Genomic DNA, 14,917 nt, shown 5'->3' on the forward strand with positions numbered 1-14,917 from the left:
GGCATCAAGATAATTCCACGCGCCCAGGGCCCTTCAGCATGAGAGCCAGCTGATAGGAGTCCTCCTGATTGCTATCCACTTTTGTAGCGTGGGCTGGTGGGGGTGGATTACAGAGGACGGGTGCTGACACGCTTCAAGCAGAAGCGTGTCATTAAACAGTAAATCAGTTTGATTGAAAAATGCATCAGCTTTCCGCAACCCAGTTTACACACCAGAACCCGATCCACGCTTTGCCTCAGAATGTGTTCCTGAACAGCATAAATCAACAAGTTCACCTCTCTCTCCCTCCCTCTCCCTTGCTCTGTCTCTCTTTCACACAAACACACACTGATGCTGAATTCAGTCCGGCCATTTGCTATGTTGCAAATCATAACATTGGATCTGAAGTGTTCCGGGAAATATATGGACCTACATCACTTTGAGATAAATCCATGTGTGAGTTACTATTCTTACATTTGCTCATCAGCTTCTTATAGTTTAGTCATATTTATATCTACTTTTCTTACTAAGAGATAATCAAGACCTGTTTACTCTCACCTGTTTGGAATTTCAATAGCTATAATTGCAAACGGGAAGGTTATCCTACTTCTTCCCACAGTATTTAATGTTATTTTAATGCGTGTATATATCCGTAGATTGTAACTGCACGTTCAGAACGTATAACCACTCACTCACTACTCAGGAAATGTCCACAAGTTTGACTATTTTATCTTTATCTTTGAAACAACTTTGCGATCGATGGAAAACATAGACTAAAAATTCCACATTGAATACAACTAGAAAATAGTTAGGCTGCTCCACAGAACCACTGTTTCTCTATCTTTCGTCGTTATCGTTTTTAACTCATTACATTCACATGATATGGTGCTCTCCTTTTTGGAACAAACAAACAGATGCATTTTTTGTTACGTTATAACTTTGTTATGCTTTTGCACCAATGCACATCAACTGAGAATGTGTTTGCTTTTCGACTAAAGAAAGCTAGGCTTGTTAATGCAGCGTACAGGCAGGGAGTATGGGATGAGAGGAGGACAGGAGGGGAGGAGAGGAGGAGGATAGGAAAAGAGGCACTGGAGGAGAAACTCGACCATCCATTTTTCTCCTCCAGTCTGTTGCACTGACATCTAAGCAAAGGTTGGCCGTACACATAAATCACGGAGCACAATAGCAGGACGTCGCAACCGGTCCATCACTGGCCTCTGTTTTGTTTTTCCCTCGCAGTTTGGCAAATTGCTATTATTAATTGAAGAAAGCATCGTTTGCAGGCCTCATTACATGTTGTTTTAACAGCGTCTGTGATGGATGAAGACGAGCTGGAGGCCTTGTCTGCTTCTGCAACCAGTAAACTTGAGCCAATTAAAAGCATGCTTTCTGTAGCCTCTCCACACCGTTTTATGTGGTCGAACAATGATAACCCAGTCCGCTGCTTCGGTGCACAAAGCCTTTCTAAGCCAGTGTACTGTATAGTTTTCACTCGCACTCCCAGACGATTCTTTTTAGAATATTTAATGGGGCTCTGTGATGATGGACAGCGACGTTTTCATCAAGCCACGGCTCGACAACAACAATTCAGAGTCATTACATCTCCCATTGATGTCTGCGTCGGCTTTGGAGACACTGAGTGCAGAGGCAGTGATCGTTCAGCCACTGTGTTCAGGTGTACGTGCGTCATCTGACAAGGAAACTGGTCCAGCGCAGCCGAACATTTACGTGGCGCAAGAGTTGAGGCCGATGGGTGTGAGCGTCCCATAGCCTAAATATATCTGTTCAGCTTCCTCAAAAGGCACGGCTTATGGCACAGGAAGGATCGATATTGTGCAGCGCTAGCATTAAAACTGAATGTAAGCCTCCCTGTTGAGTCTAAACCCAGCTAAAGCTGGAGTGTTCACACTGGCAGACAGACCTTGTCGGAGGCTTTACTCTGGTGTATCCAGCCCATGACACTGGAAGATTTCTTGGCTGAAACTTGAGATAGAGGGATATCTCAAAAAATATAGTGTGCGTTCCACCGTACGTGTAGGGACAATGAAGAGTGATGCATGGTGTTGTATCTTGTCATTGTTCCCTGTAAATGTGCAGGGTAAAACAGTACTATGCTCGATGGCTTCTGTCAAATGCGGGTTCAAAGGGATGAGGGAAGGTTCTAGTGCTGGCTGGCACCAGATACACTCCCAGACGCATACGATGAGAGGTTGGTGCATGCACTGAACATCAGAGAGGTTTATTAATACTATTTTACCTCTCCAGTGATGAGGTGTTCCTTACTAACTACTTTCTAAATCATGCTTATTCTCAAAAAGCCAGGAGAGTAACACTTATTTCCAGTAGAGTATTTGTGGGCTGTTTGTTCATAGGGTGACGCTCTTCGAGCATAGTATTGTTTAGCTAAACAGTAGCTTGTCTAGATGTATACCCGTGTTGGCCAGTTCTTGCCACATTCTGTCACTGGTGACTTCCAACGCTGCATGGGATTGCCTCGTTTGCCTTTCTTTTTTTTCGTTTCCAAAAATGTTACACTTTGTTCTCTTCATGTAAGAAAGCCTTTAGAAAGTGATAACACGATGATATCAGTCGACTTCAAAGAGACAGTTGCTGCTCTGTAGACTAATTAAAGCATCCGTGAGACAGCCACTGGTGTGAGAGATAGTCTCTCTCTTTCTCTCTCTCTCTCTCTTTCTTCCTCTCTCCCTTTATCTTTCTGCTCTCTCTTTCCTTTTCTCTATCTCACTTTCCTGTTCTGTCTCTTTCATCAGATGTCCTTGGCTAAGTGGACCTGGGTGAGCTGAGTTACTTAAAATGAACTGGGATATTCATGCATGGCTTATGGGACTTGAAGCTGGTGTATCAATGAATCATTACGAAATGCCCTTTACAGAGGCAGCATCATTTGAGAAAAATGTAATTTACTTTTCTGTATTCACAATTGTAGTTTTTAGTTAGCAGCTAGGCACTGCTGGACATTGTTGACATTCGGCTCTTTAGAAATGCTTCTGCCACTTCACTGCCTTGCACCAGATCTAAATTCTCTAAGGGACTATTTGAAATATTAACTTCTCTGGCACGGGTGCATAGTCCATGTAATTTGCTCTTTCAAGAATTCCTCTTCCCTCTGCCTCCGAGACTTTTTTCTCTCAATGAATATGCCAAGCTATATTTCCTGCTCGTTACTACACAGCCACATAATGGTTACCAATTAATCCCTAGTACCGCCCAAGACCTAGGAACATTTGCATACCCAGGCCCGGTATTGAACTGCTTTGATGCTGCATCTTAAAAGATGCTAACACGGTGATATTGCTTGTGCATTTGAATGTGCGGTAATTTGACTCTATTTAAATTGACTTCACTCTGTAAAGCCACTGTGTGCGACTGTGACTAAATCACTTCACATACGTTGCTCTCCTGCGGTTTCCATTTGTACAGTTACCTCCAGTCATCCAGCCCGTGTGCACCGTCCGTATTAATGTTGGTGTGAGCTGCATTAGGCGTATTCATGCCAGAGGGTTGCATTTCGAGATCGACCCCCTGCGACAACGTGTGCCATTTAGTGGAGACGTGATAGGTTCCCCCGGTGAGTGACATAATGTTCAACTGAGCTAATTGACATTTCCACGGACGGAAACATGATTTCCCCCGAAGATGCCAGTCTTGCAGCATCCACATACTGAAGAACTCACAGCGAGACTATTATAAGCCCGAGCTGCTCTTCGTCTATCTCTGCTAAGTGGTCGGGATTTGCTCTAAGAGCATCAGCTCGCGTTAATGACCTGCAGTCTTCCGTTGGCTTGATCCATTCAAATCGACTCTAGAGAGAGGGAGAGGATATATTCAGTCTACTGCTTAAATTAAGATTCTCTAATAAGCGTTTGAATCATGAGGTGCCCCCGAAAGAGAGGTGCTCCACTCTCCCTTGTGCGTTTGACTTTCGACACGGGCAGTGGAGTACACCCAGGAGTCTTGCCTGTGACTAGCAATGTGCACTGCAATAACATTTTCTTAAAGTATTTCTATAATTTTTTGCATTATTTTTCTGTGTTCTTTTTGCAACAGATTAGCAATACTGCTTAAAATGCCTATTTGTCTTGTGTAGTCCGGAACTTTCTTTTCATTTTTTCATTCTGTAATCAAATAAAGGTGTATTGGCACAGTACTGTACTGTATGGCTGGTGCTTTATCACTGAACAACACTAGAGCCGAATGCAGCTGTGGAATTTCTTGGGTTTATTTTGGAGCTCTCCAAGGTGCTGAATCTTCGCATGAAATGCAATCTGTACTAGCTTGGAAAATACAGTCTTTTCAGAAACCCCTGGAAGTTAAACTACCTAGAAAAATTTGAACAATTTTAGAGACGAGAGAGAAGCAATTTATTTTTCTCCTTTCAAGGACATTTCCCTACTTGTTACTGTACTATTCTGTTTTAATCAGTCAGTTACAAGTCTAACAAAATTCTGAATGTGATGAGGAAAATAAATGTGTTCAAGCTTGTAATTAACTCTGCAGCGAGGAAGGACACACACACTTTCTGGGCAGTTCAACAAGCATAAACACCAAACTAACATCAAAACATATTTCATTTTCTGTTGTTCGGAGAATTGTATTGAAGCAAAGAAAAGCATGTGAAACATTTAAATCCCTTTGATTTGACATTCTTAGCACAATCCTATCGGTCCTGATGAATACAATTCAAATTAGGTAGAACTATAACATAAAATGTGTCTGTTAAATCATGCATTACGTACATGTGTGGCAACAGGGGATGTGAGGATGAATTATTTTGTTCTCTGTTGGTTTGTTTTGAATCCTATCTATTTATTTTCTCTGCATTCATCGGCTGAGATGTCAATAATTTGAAACAACTTGGAATAAATCATATCATGCATTCAATCAGATGTAATATGGCAGCTATGGGATTTGGTTGTGTAGTGAAATGGCTAAGATCCTGAAACTTGTTGCATAAAGTAATTTAAAGCACTTGTCAAATATTGGAGGCAATAGGCCAAAGTAAAATCTCTGAACTCAATAGAGACTGGATCTTGGTTTATTCCTGGTTAATGTGTTACCACCACAACCCAACAGTACAATAAACAAAACTGACTTAATCGACATAATTCTGTCTCCTTCGTTTCAGGATATTTGACAGTTACCATAGATCCTCTGCCGCCTGTGGTTGTGGGAGAGACTGTTACTCTGAAGTGCAACTTCAAGACTGATGGAAGACTTCGAGAGATTGTTTGGTATAGGGTAAGTCAATCATTTTGCTCCGACCGCTCGTGCTACTGAATGACACACAACACTCTCTGTTCTCTGTGCAGCAGAGAACATGGACAGTTGTAATGGTCCAGTTCTATCGCATTGTTAAATCATAATAAAAAGGCTGTATGAAAACTTACAGTACACGCCAAAGTCTGATTGTGATGAATGAAGTCACCACTTGGTTGACATGCAGAAGAGGCAAACCTGGCGCGTGGTTTGGAAGTTGATTTCTCTGACTGGCTAACGCCATGCGTTAATGGTTTGCAGCTGGCCACTCCACTGTTATTACAGACCCAGTTGGTATAAGACTGCAACAACGCTGAAGATAAATTAGTATTCCGGACAAAGAGGCCAGTCTTTGTCCGTACTCGGCCTGTTGCACAGTAATACTGGCCTCATATTGTACACTAGCTGTTCGTGGAAGAATAAATATACTCCAAAACATCCCCCAGTATTTTTTACAAAAAAGAACATGTGGCATTTATATACATATAATTGTGGTTCGCAGACCAGGGTTTTCATAACGAGCTCTCTTTAAAACACTCATGGATTTCAAGGGAGAAACAGTTGTCAACTTGTGGTTTGTTTACTATTATTTTTCCATAAAGCCAACATTGTGTACTGTACTGTTGAAGGTTGTTCAGGAAGATGATGCATTTACATTTACATTACATTTAGTCATTTAGCAGACGCTCTTATCCAGAGCGACTTACAGTAAGTACAGGGACATTCCCCCGAGGCAAGTAGGGTGAAGTGCCTTGCCCAAGGACACAACGTCAGTTGGCATGACCGGGAATCGAACTGGGCTTAGTGAGGGGGCGGAAGGCTCTAACTGTGACGGCGTGAGGTGGGGTTGGACCCAAATGCAGGGGAGTCGGCAGGCATGGCAGAAACAAGGGTTTTATTCACAAAAACGGGAACAGATAGGGTACTCACACAGACAGGTATGGTAAGGACAAGACAAAGACTGGACACAAAACAGAAACCTAAATACACAGAACCAAACGACACAGGTGGACACAATAACGCTAACGAGAACAGATGAAGACAATGACAGGGAAACACTGGGGCAGGGCAAAAAACTGAAACCGGGGGGGGGGCACGGCTGTGGCCGTGACAGTACCCCCCTCTCAAGGGACGTCACCGGACGTCCCACAAGGCCGGAGCAGGTCCGGAGGTCGGCCCGGAGGCAAGGCAGAGGGCCGGGGCAGGTCCGGGGGTCGACCCGGAGGCAGGGCAGAGGGCCGGGGCAGGTCCGGGGGTCGACCCGGAGGCAGGGCAGAGGGCCGGCGCAGGTCCGGGGGCCGGCCTGGAGGCTGGGCAGAGGGTCGGGGCAGGTCCGGGGGTCGACCCGGAGGCAGGGCAGAAGGCCTGTGGCCCGGAGGCCGGAGCAGGTCCAGGGAACCACCCGGGGGCAGGACAGGCACAGGGGACGGGCACAGGGGACAGGAGGCGCCTGGGAGCGCGGACGAGGGGGCGCCTGGGAGCGCGGACGAGGGGGCGCCTGGGAGCGCGGACGAGGGGGCGCCTGGGAGCGCGGACGAGGGGGCGCCTGGGAGCGCGGACGAGGGGGCGCCTGGGAGCGCGGACGAGGGGGCGCCTGGGAGCGCGGACGAGGGGGCGCCTGGGAGCGCGGACGAGGGGGCGCCTGGGAGCGCGGGCACGGCGGCAGGCTGCGGCCAGGAGTCCTCGGGCGGAGGAGGTGGCCAGCAGTACTCGGGCGGAGGAGGCGGCGGCCAGAAGTCCTGGGGCAGAAGGAGGCGGCGGCCAGAAGTCCTCGGGCGGAGGAGGCGGCGGCCAGAAGTCCTCGGGCGGAGGAGGCGGCGGCCAGAAGTCCTCGGGCGGAGGCGGCGGCCAGAAGTCCTCGGGCGGAGGAGGCGGTGGCCAGGAGTCCTCGGGCGGAGGAGGCGGTGGCCAGCAGTCCTCGGGCGGAGGAGGCGGTGGCCGGGGCACAGGGCAGGACCGAGGCTGGGGCACAGGGCAGGACCGAGGCTGGGGCACAGGGCAGGACCGAGGCTGGGGCACAGGGCAAGAACGAGGCTGGGGTACAGGGCAGGACCGAGGCTGGTGCACAGGGCAGGACCGAGGCTGGGGCACAGGGCAGGACCGAGGCTGGGGCACAGGGCAGGAACGAGGCTGGGGCACAGGGCAGGAACGAGGCTGGGGCAGAGGGCAGGAACGAGGCTGGGGCACAGGGCAAGAACGAGGAACAGCCTCGGTGGTCTGGGTGCTGGGCGGCGCAACCTTGTTCGTCCGGGTGCAGGGCGGCACAACCTCAGAATGAGGCAGGGGCACAAGGCAGGATCGAGGCAGGGGTCCAGGGCAGGACCGAGGCTGGACTACAGGGCAGGAACGGGGCTGGGTACCGGCGGCAGGCGGCCGAGACTCCCCGGCAGGAACAGCCTCGGTGCTCTGGGTGCTGGGCGGCGCAACCATGTTCGTCCGGGCGCAGGGCGGCACAACCTCAGGACGAGGCAGGGGCACAGGGCAGGATCGAGGCAGGGGCCCAGGGCAGGACCGAGGCTGGAGTCGGGGTTCAGGCTGGGGCTGGAGCCGGGGTAGGAACCCGGACAGGCAAGTCGGGTCCCTAGGAAAGGGTTCAGGGAACTCTCTGCTGGGTCCATTTGTGGTCTTGTCCTTCTGTCACGGCGTGAGGTGGGGTTGGACCCAAATGCAGGGGAGTCGGCAGGCATGGCAGAAACAAGGGTTTTATTCACAAAAACGGGAACAGATAGGGTACTCACACAGACAGGTATGGTAAGGACAAGACAAAGACTGGACACAAAACAGAAACCTAAATACACAGAACCAAACGACACAGGTGGACACAATAACGCTAACGAGAACAGATGACGAAGACAATGACAGGGAAACACTAGGGCAGGGCAAAAAACTGAAACCGGGGGGAGCACGGCTGTGGCCGTGACACTAACATCAGTTCTGTAAATCCAAATGTAAACCAGTTTGAACAAGTTTGCCCTCCGGAATAGTACAGGTCATTATTTAGTGCAGAATCTACAGTGGGCTGGCTATGATTGCATCACCTTGCTCTCACCTATCTCCACATTGCCTTAACATTGCTCATTCCTTGCCAACGCGTATTGCTTAGTTTTGGGCTCTGCCATGGAGATAGCTGCTGGATCCTCTGGTTCATACATCTTCTTAGAAGAAAAGCACTGTCTCCAAACTCATCTCTACAAATGCTGACCTTTCAAGACAAGACACGAATAGATTAATGACGCTTTACATGTTAGCGCCGGGGTCATACATCACACTGAACGCTATGGAAATTGAATGCGATCAGAAAGGAGTTTGGGGGTCAGTTTCGTTTTAAGGATATCTTGCCTTATATATTTCCTTATTCAATATTTAAATGATCAGACCACAGGCGATACTAAGCAATGCTACTGAAAACATGCTTCACTTATTGAATTATTCCTACACATTTAGATATTCTCACGAAGGGAAGTGGGATTATTGGTTAGGCTACTAGGCTAGTTCCGACTGATTCATATTTTAAATGTTATTCATTTCGCAGACACTTGTATCCAAAGCAAAATTTGTGTATAAAGCACAGTTGAAGATCAAGGATCAGAAGTGCAAGGAATGGTCTGCATTTACTAGTTGCTTTGCAATGTAACCACATCTCAGCTAACAGATAATACAATGTCTGATTCACTGGGCTTTAACAACAGCACAGCTATTTACACAGTCAAAATGCCAACCCCTCTGGGAAATGAGTTTGCAAGATGAACGTTTATAGAATTTGCATTAACTCTGCGATGGATAATTTTTAATGGAGTCATCACCACACTTTGTGCCTTGCAGGAACCAGTCTATTTAGGTATTGGCAGCTGCAGTTTGAACTGAACCCTCCGAGAGAGGGGAGCTGTCCACATCCAGTATTAGAAAGTGAGGAAAACGAAGAGGTTGTAACAAGAATCCGGCTCATCTCTCTCGTGGCCACTACTCGGCGCAACTGCTGATAAATTATAAATCAATTATCCACACTTGGCAGCCATAGTTTCTTTAATCTCTCCCCTTTTATTTCACTAAACTGGCGGCTGCTTCAAGACTGCTTTTCCCCCCCTCCATGCTTCTGTTCGCAGCACAAAGATACATGTAACTTTATTCAGATACAACTAAATAATAACAACCCCTCTCGATAGAAGGCTTGACTAATGAATTCATTTTCCGATATTTGATGACTTGAGAAAGCAGTCCACAGCAATTCCAAACATGGCGAAAGAGATTACATAAAGATGGAATGGTTAAGAGGTGACACTTCCAAGAGTGGCTTCCAACAGGGAGTCAGGTGGCTGAGCGGTTAGGGAAGCGGGCTAGTAATCTGAAGGTTGCCAGTTCAATTCCTGGCCGGGCCAAATGACGTTGTGTCCTTGGGCGAGGCATTTCACCCTACTTACCTCGGGGAAGAATGTCCCTGTACTTTATTGTAAGTTGCTCTGGATAAGAGCGTCTGCTAAATGACTAAATGTAAATGTACCATCTAAATGACAAAATGTTCCTCTCGTTGGGTATTAGTCAAAGCACCAGGTCTCTTTAAGAAAGCACACAAAAGAAGTCTCCGGAGTGTGTATGATCATACACAGGGACCACATCAGTCCTTTTAGATTGAGCTGAGCGTTCCGTCAGGCCAAAGATTAGGCACTGCGGGTACGTCACGCTGCTTTTTGTGTGGTAATATGTCATACAGATGGATCCAGTGATAGACGTGAGGGGAGGTCTCTCTCTCTGTCTCTCTCTCTCTGTCTCTCTCTCTGCTCACAAGCCATTGTGCAGCTTAGCTGAGGAGTGGAGGGAGCGAGGCGAGGGGAGGCAGGCCGCTGAGGAGGCCCGTGGTGAGTGCTCCTCGACGACGAGCGAGGCAGCTCACCTCATGCTGTGCTTGTTCTGATTATGTCACTCTAATGAAGAGATACCCCGCGGACCTCTCCCTGGTGGAACCCTCCATTCTGCTGCTGGTGACGGCACCGGGGTTGGGCGTTCCGCTCCGGTGCCTGTTGAGTGCCATCCTTTATTGCGCTTAATCTGCCTTCGGGTTAACACTCTGTCCCAACCCCCCACCCCACACTCACACACATCTCCACACCTCTGCTCTGCCCCCCCCCCCCCCCCCCCCCCCCCAAACACACACACACACAAACCCACAAATCAAACACATACCGTTACCTAACATTGCCCATTTCCACCCATCCCCACCCCTCCTTGTAAACTTCCCTCTGCTCACTAACGCCCTTCCCCTCCCTTCCCCCCCCATCCATGTTATGGGATCATCCTTCAGACCAGGGAGGCCCGCTATACCTGAATGTCGGTAATTTACCGCTAATCTTCTTGTAAGGCTAAGCCCACATGTGTGCACGTGTGAATGATTGCTTCTCCCTCCACCGTGTGCTCAGATCAGACTCCTGTCCCATCACCCCCTCTCTGTCCCATCACCCCCTCTCTGTCCCATCACCCTCTCTCTGTCCCATCACCCTCTCTCTGTCCCATCACCCCCTCTCTGTCCCATCACCCCCTCTCTGTCCCATCACCCTCTCTCTGTCCCATCACCCTCTCTCTGTCCCATCACCCCCTCTCTGTCCCATCACCCTCTCTCTGTCCCATCACCCTCTCTCTGTCCCATCACCCCCTCTCTGTCCCATCACCCTCTCTCTGTCCTATCACCCTCTCTCTGTCCCATCACCCCCTCTCTGTCCCATCACCCCCTCTCTGTCCCATCACCCCCTCTCTGTCCCATCACCCTCTCTCTGTCCTATCACCCTCTCTCTGTCCCATCACCCCCTCTCTGTCCCATCACCCCCTCTCTGTCCCATCACCCCCTCTCTGTCCCATCACCCTCTCTCTGTCCCATCACCCCCTCTCTGTCCCATCACCCCCTCTCTGTCCCATCACCCTCTCTCTGTCCTATCACCCTCTCTCTGTCCCATCACCCCCTCTCTGTCCCATCACCCCCTCTCTGTCCCATCACCCCCTCTCTGTCCCATCACCCTCTCTCTGTCCCATCACCCCCTCTCTGTCCCATCACCCCCTCTCTGTCCCATCACCCCCTCTCTGTCCCATCACCCTCTCTCTGTCCCATCACCCCCTCTCTGTCCCATCACCCCCTCTCTGTCCCATCACCCTCTCTCTGTCCCATCACCCCCTCTCTGTCCCATCACCCCCTCTCTGTCCCATCACCCTCTCTCTCCCATTCCCATGTGTCAGGATTACTGGTCTTAATCCCGCATGGATACCAGTCCTCGCGATCCAACTGCAGGGAACGTCAGAGAAGGGAGGAGAGGAAGAGAGAGATAAAGAGAGAGAGAGAGAGAGAGAGAGAGAGAGAGAGAGAGAGAGAGAGAGAGAGAGAGAGAGAGAGAGAGAGAGAGACAGGATTGCTGTCAAGGAAAAGGAGGAGGAAACTAATAGCGTTGTCATGGAGACCACATTTCATGCTGTCTATGATAGATTGTAATTGAGATTTTGTATGCTGTGTTGTATTTTGTGGATTTTTGCACTGATTTCTCATTGATGAATGTAAGATATTTATTATCGGGAACCTTTGTCCAGACACCTTATTCTATGTGCAAGAAATAATTTTTCCCTGTACTTTTCAGTGAAAAACTGAAAAGTACAGGTACTGAAAGTCCATCCTGCCCAAGAGTAGATGCTGGGAATGCAAAACTGTTTCAAGTCTCCCTTCAATAGGTATTCAGTGCACACGAATAAAGTGTACACTTCACATTTATTTTAAATAGCAATGCTTTGGCATTTAAATACCTATGTCAACATCTGCAACTTGATGTTAGTTTTTTGCAGCACATGGCACTGTGTTAGAAGCATAATTTTAAGCATCTATTTTGTCTTTATTTGAATCAAACTCCACATTTTAGTGTAGCATGGGGAACGGTTAAGTAAGCTGGTGAAGCGTTAACTTAGCAAATGCAGCGTACAGTAGGCGTCCTGTCATGTAAGACTTAACTGAGAATTTAGTTTGGAGAGGCATTGTGTGGGGATCAAATGAGATGCCACAAGGAGGTACAGTGTTCCAGTCTTTAATTGCAGCCTCATTCTTCCCAAAGACCCCAAGCTTGTTCCCAGCAAGTGGCAGCCATTTTTTGTTGTTGTGCTAATGCTAGTTGTTAAAGTCAACCTTGCCACATTTCTAAACACTCACACTTCTTGCTTCAGTCTTTTAAAAATCTCTAAAGTCTTCACAGACATGTTTTTGATAACACATTTGTTTTGTTTCGTTAACAAGTTTGTTTGGTTGTGTGAAAACTCTTTTGATTATCAAGCATTGATAGAGGAGAGACCAACTGCAATATTCAGTCATGTTGCCTCATGCAGTCAATACAGTGTTGCAGCTTGCTACAATGTACAGAACATGACAAGGTAACAATGTATGAAACCAGTTTGATGAAAAGAAAAAAAAAACATCCAATACAGGGTTTTATACATCAGTTCTCTGATGCAAATGTAATTATCGTTCAGGCGTTATATCGCATGGATAAGTGCTTGATAATGATTTAGATTAGGATAGACAACCAACACTTTACCTGGAGTGCATCAAAATAGTTCCAAATTATATCAGAAGAAATTGATTGGTTTCTTTAAGGATTCCAACATGACAAAGTACGTTATTGCCTATTACGTATTCTTATCAAAATGGTGATAGGTTTCATCCATCTGGATATAAACACAGTCTTTGCTTGAAGAGACTGGAGGAGTCTTCCAGTCTAACACTATGACATTCCCACCATGCTATGTTGCATTTCATATATTACTTTGTTGCTTTCAAAAATGTGTTGTGCTGCGCTTCTGAATGTGTTGTGAAGTAAACTTCCAACAGAAGGTTACGAAAGGAACTGAATATGATTTCCGATCTCATTTTATGCATTTCATTTTTTTATACTGAATGATGTGTTTGTCAGATGGTCCTGGATTCAAGGTTGTGTGTGCTTTTCCTTTGAATGTGATATGATTGAAGTAGACTTTTTTGACCGGCAGGTTTACACAGAGGGAAGAAACATTTAGTGCCACTGATTTTGCCTATATTTGTTGCTGACTCAAGTGCTTCACTTAAAAGAACTTTCAGGCAAATAGACGTTGTCCATTTCAGAACATCAGCAATTAAGTCATGCCAAATACATTTTAGTGGAGAGACACAAATCTCTTGTCAGTTTCTATCAAAAGCTTAAGCAACCTAATCACTTACTGTACCTGAAATGGAGTACTGAAAAGAAACACAGGTCAGCTTTAAATACAAATCTACGGATGGTGTTTTCTCCTTGTGTGGGTCCTTCTCCAAACACTGACCTGATCCTCCCAACTTGAAAGCAGTCCTGAACTGACTAGGAATGTAGCAAGTCCACGTAAATGCACCTCCATTCTATTGCTCGTGTTTACCATGTCTGTGGCACTGAAGGGTACCACAGCTAAACGTATTGCCCATGTCTCACAAATCCCATTAAAGCTGTGGACTCCCACAAAAATCCACCAAATCACCACAATGTGAATAACTTGGCAGTTGGCATACTGCACCCCGAGCTGTGGGAAAAACTGTAGGGTAAGATCGCCGGACAGAGCAATTCATCTTTTCTGAAGGCCAAAGCTACCTCCAGACAGGGCACAGAGGAGGGAAGCTGGACCTCCTGACCTAAAAGTGTTGTGCTTCTCCGTGTGCTAATCCTGTTCCCTCGCTGCCGAAAAAACACAGGGGGAGTCATATTATTTCCAAATCCGAGTTTGAAAAACTCGGAAACAGGGTTGCCTGGGCAACAGGAATCTGAGCGGAGGAGCGAGTGCTCTCACTGTGTACACACAGCACACTCCTGTGGGGTTTTTGTGTGTCGAACTTCCAGCTGCTAAAACCCCCAAGTGTAATTGTGTCATTTCAAAAAAAGTCTCGGCTCAATGAAGTTTTTCTATTGTAGCTATAGTCCTTGGATGAATCCGAATAACGAATGAATCCGTGATTGAGCTAAAAATATTCCTCATTTGTAGCATTCCCTTACACTGATGGAAATTTGATTGCATTTGGCTCGTATCTTGTATATTTCTGCACGTCAACAGGGGTTCTAAGACCTCTTCATGTGCGTGCTGTAGCTCTGTGATGAATATGATTCACTGAACATAACTCAAATTGATCCAGAATTATCACCATTTGTTCCAGTGTTGACATTTACCTGAGGATGGTTGTCCAAGCCATTTATCCCAAGCAGACAATCTAGGACGGTTTGCTCAGGAACAATAGTGAATCTGGTGACCAATTGCCCAAGTAATTCTTTGACAGGTGGTCACAGGCAATTTAGCCTTTCTGTGATTCACTTTCACTCTATCAACAGCACTTTAAGGTTATCTGTTGTTGGGCTATGGTTAAAATAAATAGGTCACAAAGGTTATGAAGGTACCGTATGGTGAACAACCCGTTTTTTAGGATTAATATTCCTTGTTTAGAAAGTAAAGTGAAAAGAGGAACTGAGTGGATTGTAATGATAAATCTGGGTCTGTAAAATAATGGTAGTCTCTTGAAAATATGTATACATACTCCTTTATTACTTTATAATCATACTTCTAAATATTCTCTCACTGGAATGGTATGGTAATCAGCCTACACCAAGGCCTTGTCAGGCAGGCTAAGTAACAAGGTGATGATTACTGT

The 14,917-nt window shown here is 46.9% G+C and overlaps 1 protein-coding gene across 1 annotated transcript in view; it reads left to right on the top strand.

Moving 5' to 3' along the window:
* igsf21a (immunoglobin superfamily, member 21a) overlaps positions 1 to 14,917 on the top strand; it is a 124,295-nt gene that overhangs the window by 34,798 nt on the left and 74,580 nt on the right. Inside the window, exon 2 of the mRNA XM_062461676.1 lies at positions 5,129 to 5,241. Coding sequence (XP_062317660.1) covers positions 5,129 to 5,241 — 113 coding nt within the window. The remainder of the gene's footprint in view (positions 1 to 5,128; positions 5,242 to 14,917) is intronic.

Source organism: Osmerus eperlanus, chromosome 1 (genome assembly GCF_963692335.1).
Source record: "Osmerus eperlanus chromosome 1, fOsmEpe2.1, whole genome shotgun sequence".
NCBI lineage: Eukaryota > Metazoa > Chordata > Actinopteri > Osmeriformes > Osmeridae > Osmerus > Osmerus eperlanus.